At 53.0% G+C, this 15,200-nt stretch overlaps 1 protein-coding gene across 1 annotated transcript in view; it reads left to right on the top strand.

The window, feature by feature from the left end:
• Nucleotides 1–15,200, top strand: part of LOC133338976 (uncharacterized) — a 46,098-nt gene that overhangs the window by 18,299 nt on the left and 12,599 nt on the right. Inside the window, exons 7-9 of the mRNA XM_061547104.1 lie at nt 3,254–3,338; nt 4,393–4,665; nt 12,928–13,449. Coding sequence (XP_061403088.1) covers nt 3,254–3,284 — 31 coding nt within the window. The 3' untranslated portion in view covers nt 3,285–3,338; nt 4,393–4,665; nt 12,928–13,449. The remainder of the gene's footprint in view (nt 1–3,253; nt 3,339–4,392; nt 4,666–12,927; nt 13,450–15,200) is intronic.

Here is a 15,200-nt window from a genome sequence, read left to right as displayed (position 1 = left end):
CAGAGCAGATGCATTAACGCTTTGATCAATGGGTATAGGTTCTACGAAGACGAGCCCCGAACGGGAACTCAAATTAATGTTGCAGTTGTGCGGAACCTGGTGTCCACTCACCGGCTGGATATCCCCATGCACGATTCCCTTTGCATGGAGATGAATGAGGAATTTGAGGATGGACTTGGTGAAGAGTTTCACCATTGTCATCTCAATGTGCTGGGGTGCCGTGCAATCAATGGCACTTAACAGACGTCTTCTGTTAAGGAGACAACAACACAAAGTCAGTGCCATCCTTTAAAGGGCTGAGTAAGCAATAAAAATTATTAACAATTATTATACTCGTTTATCCATGGAAGCCTCACTAAATGTAAACACTTTTTTCCTGAGGGTCCTGCCAAGTTTCTCCTGTCGGGGTGACATTGTTCCGATGTGTAATCCCAACTGAGTTATTTTTAAGGTATTTTCTCAGCACTGGCAAATTTGGCCGATGCCAATTAAATTATGTGCGAGTGTTTCGCTATTGGAGGAATGTGGAGAATGGGGATAAATTCCATGCAGAACAAGTGGAGAACAAACTCCACACAGACACTTATCCGAGTCAGCAATCGAACCCAAGCTCTTGGAATGATGCACGAGTGTTACCACTGCCGTCACACTGACGGTTGTCGGTGTGGCTATCGAAAAATTAGCAAGGCTGGAGAAGAAAATGGAGTGGAGCAGCCAGCTTTACATGTCTCTGCTCAGACAGCAGGGTACGTACTTCGGTATGAGCTGCATGACGAGGCAGTTGTGACCCCTGAAGGTGAAAAAGTCGAGGATTCTGACAACGTTGACATCATCATTGGCCCAGCCCTGAAGTTGGAGCAAGATGTGGTACTCCATCCACTGGCTGTGGTCTTCCTCGGCACTAAACAGCGGAAATCCACAGCTTCATATTAATTACAATAATTGACCCTTGTAACAGTTTGTCGCTCGCTCTCAAAGACAGTTGTCCTTCACCGCATCTGCGATTAACAGTGGGCTACGTACAGGCGCGAAAGAAGTTAAACATAAATCCAGAGAAAACCCACACATATGAACACCATAACACTACCCACGTAAATATGGAATTGATTTACTGTCCTGCCTTCTCCATGCAAGCCATTGTGAAGTCTTACCTGAATGACTCTCCACATCTTCACAGCCACTCGGGTGTTGGTCTTGTGGTCACGGCATTTGAAGATCTGGCTGTAAGGTCCGACCACCTTTTTCAGCACCTCATATCGGAAATGGAGATGCTCATGCTCGACCTGCGGTGCAATCACATCAACTAAGTATACTGATCCAATCACTGCTCATTCAGTCACTGAGTATGGATGCAATATATGTGTGGCATGTGTAAGAGTTAGTGTGAATGTGTAGGGTATGTTGTCCGCCTGTTCTGCAGATTATTATGGTGTTTGTCAGTGTGCAGACTTTGTGTGTTCTCCACGTGTTACGTGACCTGAGGAGAGTCGTACCGAGACATAATGGTTGTAGACATCATCGTAGCCATGGTTTTGAGTGCCAAAGCCTTTGTTATGGACTCCGAAATACCAGACGTTATTCACGTTGAGGACCTCGCTTCTCTCGGTGGGGGTCAGGAAATCCCCAAAGAGCTTCAAGATTTCTGCAAACATAAGAACAATGATTAATATTGTCCTATTATAATATTGCTTTGTCAAATAAAACATTTTCGTTTCTTTAATTTGTTCACTAAGCAATGTGGTCGTGTTTTTTTTTAATTGCATTTTTAACCAGTTCCGTATTCCTGTAACATGTGAAGAACAGACTGATAACGAATTTGGTATCACCACCTACAGTGAGGGAAAAAAAGTATTTGATCCCCTGCTGATTATGTACGTTTGCCCACTGACAAAGAAATGATCAGTCTATAATTTTAATGGTAGGTTTATTTGAACAGTGAAAGACAGAATAACAACAACAAAATCCAGAAAAACGCAGAGCCGGGCTCTGCTTGAACCGATGCCGTGAGCCCAGCAGCTGTGTAGAAGCCCGCGGCTGTGGGCCGCCTTTGTCTCTCCCCCGCCACTGCTGACGTGTCCACGCCACGTGAGGTTCTCACCTTCAGGCTGAGTGGACCTCGAGGAGGCCCAGACAGCGAACCGCTTCAGAAGTTGGCGCCACTCGCCCCGGCGGAAGCAGCAGCGGGGGAGGGTATGGGGGGGAGGGGGTATGGGGGGGGGGGTATGGGGGGGAGGGGTATGGGGGGGAGGGGGGTTGGGGGGGGAGGGGGTATGGGGTGGGAGGGGTATGGGGGGGAGGGGTATGGGGGGGGAGGGGGTATGGGGGGGAGGGGGTATGGGGGGGTGTAGGGGGGGGAGGGGGGGAGGGGGGGTATGGGGGGAGGGGGTATGGGGGCGAGGGGGTATGGGGGCGAGGGGGTATGGGGGGGAGGGGGTATGGGGGAGAGGGGGTATGGGGGGGGCGGGGGGTATGGGGGGGGCGGGGGGTATGGGGGGGGCGGGGGGTATGGGGGGGGCGGGGGGTATGGGGGGGGCGGGGGGTATGGGGGGGGCGGGGGGTATGGGGGGTATGGGGGGGGCGGGGGGTATGGGGGGGGCGGGGGGTATGGGGGGGGCGGGGGGTATGGGGGGGGCGGGGGTATGGGGGGGGCGGGGGGTATGGGGGGGGCGGGGGGTATGGGGGGGGCGGGGGGTATGGGGGGGGCGGGGGGTATGGGGGGGGCGGGGGGTATGGGGGGGGCGGGGGGTATGGGGGGGGCGGGGGGTATGGGGGGGGCGGAGTTGATAGGCGGTGACGTCACGAAGCGCGTGGTGCCCTGGCCCCGCCCCCCACTTGCCTCTGGCAGTTTGGACGAAAGGCGCGGAGAGAGCAGCAGCAGAAGCAGCAGCATCATCATCGCGTGTGGAGATCAGCCGAGAGGAGTGGATCCGAGCTGTGTATTAGTGGTGGTGTGGTAGTAGTGGTGTTAGTGGTGGTGGGGGTGTTAGTGGTGGTGGGGTGTTAGTGGTGGTGGGAGTGTTAGTGGTGGGGGTGTTAGTGGTGGTGGTTAATGGTGGGATTGTTGTTAGTGGTGGTGTTAGTGGTGGTCTGTTAAGGCTATTACGGGGGAGCTTTGTCTTTGGTGGTGTTCGTGGGGGGAGGGGGGCGTCGGGGTGGGGAAGGTACTGGGGGGGAGGGGCTTACGGGCTGTTGCGTCACGAGGGCGTGCTCACCGGGCCCCGCCCCCACTTCTGGCGATTTTTATTTGTCACAGGCGGCGACTCTGGAGGAAATGTCTCTCATGAAATTGTCTTTTCCGAGACCAAGGTTCTCTGCAAACCTCCCGGCTACCATCAAAGGTTTGTACACGAAGCCATACAAATATACAAACACAGACATAATTTCAACCGTGATGATGGGTACAAACTTAGTAATCATTGGAAAGATGTGATCAACCACGCAAAAAAGACTTAATTACACTTTTTTGGACCATCTTATCTGACAGGCACTATTTTACTTTACTTTACCGAGTGTTAACATCACCAGTGTTTAACAGTACTCTCTTCATTGTTCAGCCAGCATTGGTATAAACATGGGCATTTTCGTTCTTTTTCTATCATGTGTATCAGGCCTCCCCTCCCCCTCTCTGTCCAATGCGTTGGCGTTGTGCAACAGCAACCGCGTCCACGCCGTCGTCCATTCTTTTGGCCCCGCTCACCTCCCCCTCCCGATGCGTTGTACGTGGCACTCCGTGCCGTCTTTGAGCCCCGCCCCCCTCCCTCCCGATACGTTCCATTCATTGGCTACCACATTCTGATGAGCTCCCGCCCCCTCTCCTCCCCCCTCAACTTGCTTTTAAGGGATTACATCTTGAATCATTGCCTCACTTGATGCAGCTAATCCGGCTGTGACGGTCCCACCTGATGACGGAGACTTGTGTTGCCTCCGAAACGTCGTGATTTTTGTTTTATTTTTATTAATTTTGATGTTTTACCTACGTGACTTTACCGGAAAAAAAAACCTGTGAGTGAGTGGTGATGTGAGTGGTGAGGACGTGTGTGTGTCTGTGTAGTGTACTGGCAGGAGGAATGGTGGTGTTAGTGGTGTTACTGATAGTGGTGGTGTGTTGTGAGTGGTGACAATGTGAGTTCATGTCAGAATCAGAATACTTATACTGGAGGAGTCTGATGAGCTATACAGCTTTTTCTCACAGATGTGCAGTGTTGTGGGTGAATGGTTATGATGTAAGCTCGTGTTGATGATGTGAGTTTCTTGTTAATGATGTGGGTCCGTGTTAATGATGTGGGTTTGTGTTGATGATGTTGGTTAACGGTGAGGATGAGTCTGTGATGTGACGTGACTCGTGTTGAGACCCTGTGTGACCCTCGCCTTCGTCTCCCGCTCTCCACGCAGAGACCCGGACCGTGTGAGAGACGCCGCGAGTTCTGTGCACCCTGCACTGTACGTACCGTGTACCAGTCGGGGAGCGGGCAGTATTATTGCGGTGAACACCACGCTGCCCTCCAAGTTCGACTCCCGCTCACGGCCACCAACACTGCTGACGATTACCTCAGCCGCTCCTGGGCCTCCCCGTGTAGCCGTTGCGAGCAGCACCGATGAAGGCCGGCACGGCACGTGACACCAGTGTTGGTGGCCGTGAGCGGGAATCGAACCCTGGGTGGCAAGGTTCGTAGCGAAGCGCGCTAATCACTACACTACCGCACACACACAGACACACACAAACACACAGACACACACAGACACACAACAACTGCCATTCGCCACTAAGTGGCGGTGACGTCACCACGACGCTTGTGCCAGGCCATGTGCACCTTGAGGCCACGTGAAGTGTCGAACGCCCGCTGGCAGGAGGTCATGGGGCAGACCCAGGTGCCACGGGTCGACTGACTGAGATGGCTGCCTGATGCACCACCTGTGCCCCCTACTGTGCCAACTTGCTGTGCTTTAGCCACCCGGCACTCCGCTCGTTGTTGTGAGCGTCACTCCTCCGTCCTTCGTTGGTGTTGGAGGGCGACTGCCTTCAACTGCCCAGTAGCGTCCTTCACGAGCCTCCTCCACTGAGGCCGATCTTGACACCGCTGGTACCAGTCATCGACAAGTCCACTCAGCTACACGTCCTCCTGTACCACATCACTCCATCTTTTCTCTAGCCCGTGCTGTGCCTGTTTAGCCCCCTCGATCCGGCCGAACAAAAGCTGTTTAGGCATGCGGTGGCTGGGTATGCAGGCTACATGACCCAGCCAACGCAGCCTTGCCTGCCGGAGGAGCTCACCGATGGGACTTTGCCCAGATCTTTCAAGGATTTGTGAGCTCCTCACACAATCCAGCCTGGTTAAACCCAGGATGGATCGTAGGCAGGCCAGCCTAAATGTTTTTAACCGACGAAGATGCTCCATTAGGGTGGTCCACGTTTCGCAAGCGTAGAGAAGGGAGGGAATGACTGTGGCCGAGAAGACCTGAAAATTCGAGCGGAGTGACAGACCAGGCAGCTTCCACACAGTGTTACGCAACCGATGAAAAGATATTGCTGCTCGACTGATTCGGAGTGAGACCTCCGCTGCCAAACCGGAGCCGGCCATGAGCACACTGCCCAGGTATGGGAAACTTTCCACTCTCTCCACAACTGCCCCATCACCGATTTAGAGTTGTGGGGGTGGAGTGTCTGATGGTACAAAATACCCAGGCAGGTGCTTAATTTTGGTGGGGCTAATGGTAATGCCCCACCTCTTAGTGGCACATTCCAGTTTCAGCAGAAGCGTCTCTAACTCCTCCTCTGAATGAGCAGCAATTACCAAATCATCGGCATACATAACGTGGTTGACCAATAGGGAGCAATCCCTTGACCGCCCCCGGGCATCAATCAGTCTCCCATTATATCTGTACCAAATGGAAATTCCCCCGGTACAGCTATTGAAGGCTTCACGAACTACGTGGTCAAAATAGATGTTAAATAATGTGGGAGCCAGAGGACATCCCCATCGCACCCCAAGGTGTATAGGGAATGGCTCTGACTCCCGGCCACGTAGTTTTACCCGGGCCCACTCACCATCATGAAGGTCCTTAATGATCGTGAGCAGAGGGTCAGGGACTATGAAAGCACGAAGAACAACCCAGAGCCCAGGCCTACTGATGGTATAATAGGCCTTGACCAGATCAATAAAGCAGAGATGTAGGTCTTGTTGGAATTCCCTACACCTCTGCTGTAGCAGACAGACAGATAATATGGCATATGTGAAAGACCTCCCTTTCCTGAAACCGCATTGGGGCCCCGCAAGCCTCTCCTCAGCATGCCTAGCAAGGCGATGTTGAATAATCCTTGCCAGGACCTTTCCCGGCATACTGAGGAGTGAGATGCCCCTGTAGTTGTTACAGTCTGTGCGGTCCCCCTTCTTAAAGAGGGGGACCACCAGGGCATATTTCTAGTCCTATGGAACCCGTCCAGTGGTCCAGACTGTTGTTATGATGTCATGTAGGGCAGTTTGTGCACAAACGCCACCCTCCCTCAGCATTTTGCTTGGGAGATCATCTCTGCCCGGTGCCTTTCCTGGTCTCAGACTCTGGATCGCCTTCCGTACGTCCTCAACCAATGGCACCTCAGCCAGCCACTCACAGGGGGTGACTTACAATATTTGAGGCACCGCAGCCTCAGCAGGGTCATCCCCACTTTGTCCCACGTTGTTTTCCTGGGTAAGGGATTTCCCCTACCCTAGGACCTCACAGAAATGCTCAGAAAATCTGCAAACTTGTTCCTGGGGGTCGGAGATTGGATCACCATTCTTTCCCCTAATGATGGTAATAGGTGTGGTGCTGCAGGTTACTTTTGTCATGAAATTAAAGAGCGATTTGTTCTTGCGGGTAACTGAGGCAGACTCCTATCTCCTCAGCAACCCGTGACTTGCCCAAAGACCCATAGAATCACAGGAAGACACATTGGCAAACACAGAGACACAGACTCGCACAGAGACACAGACACCCATTGACTCACACAAATACCCATCGAAACACACAGACAATATACTTGCACTAAGACCCATAGAATCACACACAGACATTGACTCACACAGAAACCCAAAGACTCGCACAGGGACAATATACTTGCAAATAGACCCATAGAATCTCACACAGACACACAGCCTCACACAGACATCCCCAAAAATGCAAAATGCATTACGAATCATATTGACTGCCAAAACACATGTGGAAGTAGTTGAATATACAAAGTAATGCCCCACTAAACTCTTAACGGACCCAGCTCCCCCTCTAACTTAACGCGATTCCCCCGCACGCCCCTTCACTCACCAAAGTACTTGTTTCTCTCAGGCGCGTCATCAATCAAATTCTGAGGCGGCATCCCGAGGATCTACACACAATTCACACAGAGACAATGATCACCCATACAGTATTGACACACTTGTGTGGAAAGTTCTGTTTGTGAGCACCTACTGATGATGGCACAGCACCCAAGGCCACACCACAGCAACTATTTTACAAATCACTCCAGGTATTGATTTAATGCTGAGTCGATATTTGAGAGGCCAAGGACTGGTCCAACATTCAACACCACACGGTCAGGGTGCTAACCACTCGGCTACCGCTCCCGATGGTTCTCGCATGCAGGCACGGGGCAGTGTTATTGGCATGGCCCAGCAAAACCGCGAACGCCGCACGTTGCAGAAGTTCACGGATCAATCCCAGTGACTGCCCTGGTCTTTACTGCGGTATTAAACCACAAAATACTATGCACCATCTGCCTCATTCACAGCGGAGGTAATGGGTCCCGTGGCGTCATTTGAAATTGCTTATATGGTTGTGAGAATTTTCTTCATTACAAGCAGTTGAGATGAAACAACAATAATTGGCGCAATAAATGCTCGTTCATCTGACAATTCAAATTATTTGCAGGTGGTGTAGGGTTACATTTGGCCAATCCGTGGCCTCATGCAATAATCTATCACGAGTCATAACACCAGCTCTAAAAATCTATGCGTTCCGCTCACAGTTACCTTGACAGGTCTACGCCTGAGTAATTGGTTCTGTCATGCGGTTGTATCCAACTCAGTAGCTTGTGTGTGGACAACCATGCAACCAGTCGCGAGCAGTCGTACGCCTCTTTCTCACAGAAGAGACGACTCAAGTGGTCTGCTCAGGGAATTGTAAGGAAGTATTTCCTGTCGCATGTTCAATTGGTCATACCAATTCTGAATATTATTTTAATACCCTTGATGCGGAAATACTCGATGAGAAGTGAAAAACATGGTTAGAAGCAATGACTGAGTTGCGCGATTTCAAGAGCAAATTGGTCATGAAATTGATCACTCAATAACGGAATTGTCAGTGTTACTGCTGTGTGGGCAATACCTCCATATAACACGGGAGCTGGTCGTGTTTGTTGATGGCCGGAAAGAGGATGCGCCCGGTAGCCAACTCGGCCACTGTACACCCCAGCCCCCACATGTCAACCGGGAAAGATGACATGTGGCCCAGGTATGCCTCTGGGGCAAGGTACGCAGGGGAACCAAAAATATGTGAACCTGTGAATTACAAAATACAAACATAACCAATATAACCTTTAACAGCAACACAGGCACGAAAAAACATGTATACAAACACATGTACTCACCCATAGGTCTAGAACCATGCACACACAGGTGAAGAGACGCAAACACGTGTTGCACACACACAAAACGTCCCCATATAGCCTTTAACAAATTTATCTGGCATTTGCTTTTAGCGAGCACCTAATGAAGGCCTGAACAACACACACGAAGATGGGTGGCCAGCACCACGCCCAGCCACCTTTGTCTTCTAAACTGGTGGTGCCTAGACACCGCACATGGTACTCATTTATGGCTGAGTCAACCTAGGGGAGGCCCAGGACTGGTTCAGATATTCATGAACGCAAATTTTACTAGTCACCAGGATTGTAGTGCTGTCGACTAACCCCAACACTACGGTTCCTCACTGCATAAACAAAGAAAAGTTCCCCCGTGTAGCCTTAGACATTGTTGGGGCAGGTGCAATTAGTGACCACCTATGAAGTCCAAAACGACACATGAGGGGGGTGGGTGGCCTGCACCATGCCTTTGTCTCCTGAGTGGCATTGTTTACACACCACACCAGGTACTCATTTGAGACTGAGTCTACCTAGGGGAGGCTCACAACCAGTTCAGAAAATCGCCACTCTCACCTGGGTCACCAGTTTCGTAATGCAGTGTGCTAACCACTACACTACCGCTCCTTGAACTGCATACACACACATTCTCATACTCAGCCACACACTCACGACTCACGTTGGCGTCCCACCAAAAAGCTGTTTTCAAAACTCATCATCCGGATGGTCCCTGCCCCAGGCTCTTTAATCGACATGTTCCTCTAGACGATAGGCAGCAGAAGATATTCACATTCAGAGGTCATGATAAATAATGTCAACTTGTTATACGCCAATGCCATGCAGTATTCACTCTATCTGGAAGAGAGAGAACCACTCCGAGGCACGAGGCGGGGCCACAGATGATGTTTCACACCATTGGTGTGATCCACCAACCTGCGGCTCTACAGTGCTGGATTACAGGCATGCACAACTATTCAGCCTGCAGCAGATTGGTCATGTAGCAAAATACCACAATAAATATTAAAAGGGGAATCTGAGATGACACGCTTTTGCCAAGGTTATTCATCGCAACTCAAGAGAATGTTTTCTGACGGATGCCACTGGGGTGCCCTTTCAAATGTATTTAGATGAGATTATTCCAATCTCTAATCTCATATAGAGCACTCTGGGGTGCCCGGCGTAAAGGAGGGCGCTCTTATCATACCTGTATGACGATTGTTACAAGAGGGCCGAACGGAGCTTGTAGCTGTGAGTGTTAGTTAGGCAGAAGCATGCACATGCATGAAGTTGGTAACGCATTCTCATGCGCATGAGCAGCATGGAAACAGGTGGGCAGCTGTCAGGTTAAAGCACAGTTGTTTAATTTCAAAGCGTCCTTTTACTTGCACTGGATTGTGTCTCCATGATTTGGACAATGCTTTGTTTCGACATGTCTGCTTTTCTCTAGTGCGAGTCCCTAATAGCAACAAAACTTTAAACTCAAGTTTCACCCATATATAACCCTCTGTACGACAGTTATCATGACCCGCAGCTACTGCCAGTTGGACAGAGCAGATGCATTAACGCTTTGATCAATGGGTATAGGTTCTACGAAGACGAGCCCCGAACGGGAACTCAAATTAATGTTGCAGTTGTGCGGAACCTGGTGTCCACTCACCGGCTGGATATCCCCATGCACGATTCCCTTTGCATGGAGATGAATGAGGAATTTGAGGATGGACTTGGTGAAGAGTTTCACCATTGTCATCTCAATGTGCTGGGGTGCCGTGCAATCAATGGCACTTAACAGACGTCTTCTGTTAAGGAGACAACAACACAAAGTCAGTGCCATCCTTTAAAGGGCTGAGTAAGCAATAAAAATTATCAACAATTATTATACTCGTTTATCCATGGAAGCCTCACTAAATGTAAACACTTTTTTCCTGAGGGGGTGACTTACAATATTTGAGGCACCGCAGCCTCAGCAGGGTCATCCCCACTTTGTCCCACGTTGTTTTCCTGGGTAAGGGATTTCCCCTACCCTAGGACCTCACAGAAATGCTCAGAAAATCTGCAAACTTGTTCCTGGGGGTCGGAGATTGGATCACCATTCTTTCCCCTAATGATGGTAATAGGTGTGGTGCTGCAGGTTACTTTTGTCATGAAATTAAAGAGCGATTTGTTCTTGCGGGTAACTGAGGCAGACTCCTATCTCCTCAGCAACCCGTGACCACCACCCATCCTTGCAGCGCCTCACGGCTCTCCGAACCTCCGAGCGAAGGCTGCGGTAAGCCTCCTCATTCTCTGATGTGGGATGCTGTAGACGATTAGAGTGGGCCTTTCGCTTTTTCTCAACCATCCTGAACACCTCCTCTGTCATCCAGGGTCTTTGGGGAGGTCTGGACCACGTTCCCAAAGCAGCCATTGCAGCTGCATGAGTCACAGTCCTAAACCTTGCCCATTTACTCTCGACATCAGGAGTGGGGGACGATGCCTACCCCAGCCGCAAGTGTTGATGAAATTCCCGCTTGCAACTTTCATAAGCTAACTGAGACCAGGCCACCTTAGGTTGGAATGGGGTCTTGGGTGTACATCCACCACCGGAGTGGAAGAATGGCAGGCGCATCTTACAGATGACTAGTCAGTCGATGGTCAGAGGGCAGATCAGCTCCACGGTAGGTCCTGGTGTCAAGGACATGGGCTCGCATCCACTGATCCGTCACTATGTAGTCCAGCAGATGTTCTTGCTTGGATCCAGCATGCATCCGTGATGTTGTGTTGATGCGCCGATGCCGGAACAGCGTGTTGGTAATTACAAGATCATTGGCTGCACAAAAATCTAGCAGCCTCCTACCGTTGTTATTGAACTGATCTGGCCCATGCCTTTCAATCACTACAGACCAGGTGCAGACACACAACAACAACTGCCATTCGCCACTAAGTGGCGGTGACGTCACCACGACGCTTGTGCCAGGCCATGTGCACCTTGAGGCCACGTGAAGTGTCGAACGCCCGCTGGCAGGAGGTCACGGGGCAGACCCAGGTGCCACGGGTTGACTGACTGAGATGACCGAGATGACTGGCTAATGCACCACCTGTGCCCCCTACTGTACTAACTTGCTGTGCTTTAGCCACACGGTGCTCCGCTCGTTGTTGTGAGCGTCGCTCCTCCGCCCTCCGTTGTTGTTGGAGGGCGACTGCCTTCAACTGCCCAGTAGCGTCCTTCACGAGCCTCCTCTACAGAGGCCGATCTTGACACTGCTGGTACCAGTCATCGGCAAGTCCACTCAGCTCCACGTCCTCCTGTACCACATCACCCTATCTCTTCTCTAGCCCGTGCTGTGCCCGTTTAGCCCCCTCAATCCGGCCAAACAAAAGCTGTTTAGGCATGCGGTGGCTGGGCATGCGGGCTACATGACCCAGCCAACGCAGCCTTGCCTGCCGGAGGAGCTCACCAATGGGACTTTACCCATATCTTTCAAGGATTTGTGAGCTCCTCACACAATCCAGCCTGGTTAAACCCAGGATGGATCGTAGGCAGGCCAGCCTAAATGTTTCCAACCAGCAAAGATGCTCCATTAGGGGGGTCCACGTTTCGCAAGCGTAGAGAAGGGAGGGAATGACTGTGGCCGAGAAAACCTGAAGCTTCGTGCGGAGCGACAGACCAGGTAGCTTCCACACAGCATTACGCAACCGATGAAAAGATATTGCCACTTGACTGATTCGGAGTGAGACCTCTGCTGTTACACTGGAGCCGGTCATAAGCATACTGCCCAGGTGTGGGAAACTCTCCACTCTCTCCACTACTGCCCCATCACTGTCCGGCAAAACAACCCCCTACCTCCTCGCGGTGCCGGATGGGCAACACTGTCGTGGACAGTGCTGTGGGGGGAGAGCCAATGCCCATGGGCCTCTCCCCTCATGGCGTCTGTGACCACCACAGTGGCTAAACGGGGGCTCTGGACGGGTGCGAGGGGCTGGTAACCCCTCCACCTTCAATTTATTACCACGAAACTACGAATTAAACATAAATATGTAACTAATAAGCTTGTGCCGGAGGCCCCGGGGGGACAGGCGTCTATAACATCTCCTGGCCAAACCCCAATTGGCGGAGCCAGGAGATTAAATCTTCACCCTCGGGGCTCCTCCAAAAGCAACGAAAGCCACTATGGATGGCCACGTGGAATGTTCGAACGCTCACTGCGGAGGAGAGGCTGCCACTCCTTTGTCAGGAGCTGGATCGGTACTGCACACACACACACAGACATACAGACACACAGATGAGACACAACATACATCCGTCCTCGGGCCGTGACGTCATATCCGCTTCCGCCCAGTGTGCCGCTGGAGCCACGCTGCGAGCTGCGTGCTGAGGAGCGCCTCTCTGCACGAAGCCTCCTGGAGCCTCTCCCGGAGCAGTCACCATGGAGGCTCATGGGCTGCGCAGTACCTCACGCACCCTCGTGGCGCTGCTCGTGACGAGCTACGCGTTCCTCACGTCTGGGCCCACGGAGGAGAAGAATTTCTCCCCGAACTGGCTGGTTAACCTGGGGGGAGCCTGGGAGGTCCAACCGCCACAGGCCGGGCAGCCTCTACCTCTCGCCAAAGCGACCGTGGCTGTCCACATCAGCGACCGGCTCGCAGATCACGAAGCCAAGAGGGAGCCTCGAGTCGCTTCCTCTCCCAGCCATGGCGTGGAGGTTCCCCAAGGAGGAGGAGGAGAAGACGACGACCCAGCTCCCTTAGGGTGGAAGACCTTCATGGAGATGCTGCACAGCAGGCCGGTGGCCATCGCCTACGAGGTGGCGAGTGCAGGGATCGCCCTCCTCAGCCTCGGAGTGTGGCTGAAGAATGCAGTGGTGAGTGTGTGGTGCCACAGCGACGGGGCCGCTCTGCCGAGCCAGGGAGCCGCCCGGCTTCCCCCACCGCACTGCCCCCCATCACCCGCCCCACATAAGCACACACCCGCACGCATCCCCCCCCCCCATAGAGCTGGAAGGGAAGGTTACCTGATCGACCGGTTTTTATCCGAGAGACCCTTATCGGGATTAATTCTCACGGTTTCCGGAGATCAGGGAATTGGATGACCTCCCCCATGCTACGTGGTACCGCGGCGCTGCTGCCGGCCTTAATATGGTGTGGTCGCGGCGTGGGGCATTCGGCCACCGCGGTTGAGGCGCATTTCCCCCCACACACACCCCCACGAGTCGACGGGGCAAGCAGGGGAGGCATGAGACAGCATGAATAGCGGGGTCACAGGGGCTGTTGCGCATAGTCATGGAGGGTTTGGATAATTGCGCTTGAGCGCGCAGGCCCCATTGTTAGGAAGGGTAAGGGAGTAATTAGGATGTACGCCGCCAACGTCGCGCACTGATTAGCATATCAACAGCGCCCGGGAACCGCCGTGCGCGGGCTTGGGGTGCACGAGCCCATTGTTCAGCGCAGCATCCCCTTTGAGGTAGGGAGGATAAATAGAGGAGCGGAGAGGGGAAATCGCCCCTTCTCTCCAGGCCAGCGGACCAGCAGGAGTTCCAGCCAGCGACCCGGACGTCCGTGCGACGCATCGAGGTACGCTGTTAGCGCAGAGAGCAGCGAACCTCCGCGGGCACCAAACAGTGAGTGGGGAGGTGAAGTAGGGTATCGTAAGCCGATAAATAGGGAATAGGTACAGGTTTAGTGGAATAGGCCAGCCTCGTCGACTCACTGATTCCACATCAATTCGCAGGTGGCATATAATAAATCATTAATAGCGAAGCGTGGTCTCGCGTGATCTTGTCGTGCAGTGTGAGCGTGTGGGTGCGCTGTGTGCACAGTGGTTCGCCACGTGAGTGAGCGCTGCGCGGAGCTGAGCGCGCGGGTTGCGCGTGGGTACGCAGTGATTCTGTGGTGCTGCGGCTCGCCTCGGGGGAGCGCTGCGCAGAGCGGTGCGAGAGTGGGTGTCGCGTGTGTTCACTCCGTGTGTGATACAGGTGCGCGAGTATAACGTGAGTTGAGTTGGAGTGCGTGGAGCGGCGTGTGTGTGGGCGTGCGTGCGTAATCGGCGTCCCCCAGGTGCGCGCTCATAACGTGAGCGGCCAGCAGGCGGCGAGCGCTGCGCAGAGCGGCGCAAGAGTGGGTATCGCGTGTGGAGCTGTATGCGTGTGTGCGCGCACGTTCACTACGTGTATAATACGGATGCGCATTGGGAACGTGCCGCACAGGGCTATACTGCGAGCACGGCGTTTGATCGACGATGATGTGCGCACGTATGCTCGCAGCGTGGGAGCGCGGCGCGAGGCTGTAACCGTAGGGGCGTCGCGTTCGAATGCCGGCGAAACCGTAGCGGGTAATAGGGAGGTGGGGTAACGTAAACGAATAGGGGATGCAGGCGGGAGGGACCCCGGGGGCCGACGGGACCCCGGGGGCCGACGGCCCCCACAAATTGGTGTCAGAAGCGGTACGGACCCCCGCGTTACCTCACGCTAAAATAAGACTAATATTTACCGGCCGGGGGGCCCCTTCGTGGAAGGCATTCGCCCGCAATCTCTTAGGGGCCAAGGAAATTAATGGATGGACGGACGCGCAGGCAGTACGTCAACTTAATATGAATCTTGATGGGCGGGCAGCCGAT

Source organism: Lethenteron reissneri, unplaced genomic scaffold, assembly GCF_015708825.2.
Source record: "Lethenteron reissneri isolate LAM-NWPU_2019-01 unplaced genomic scaffold, ASM1570882v1 scaffold_1639, whole genome shotgun sequence".
Taxonomy (NCBI): domain Eukaryota; kingdom Metazoa; phylum Chordata; class Hyperoartia; order Petromyzontiformes; family Petromyzontidae; genus Lethenteron; species Lethenteron reissneri.
The sequence above is the reverse complement of the archived record's forward strand: the minus strand, read 5'-3'. Positions and strand labels throughout refer to the sequence as shown.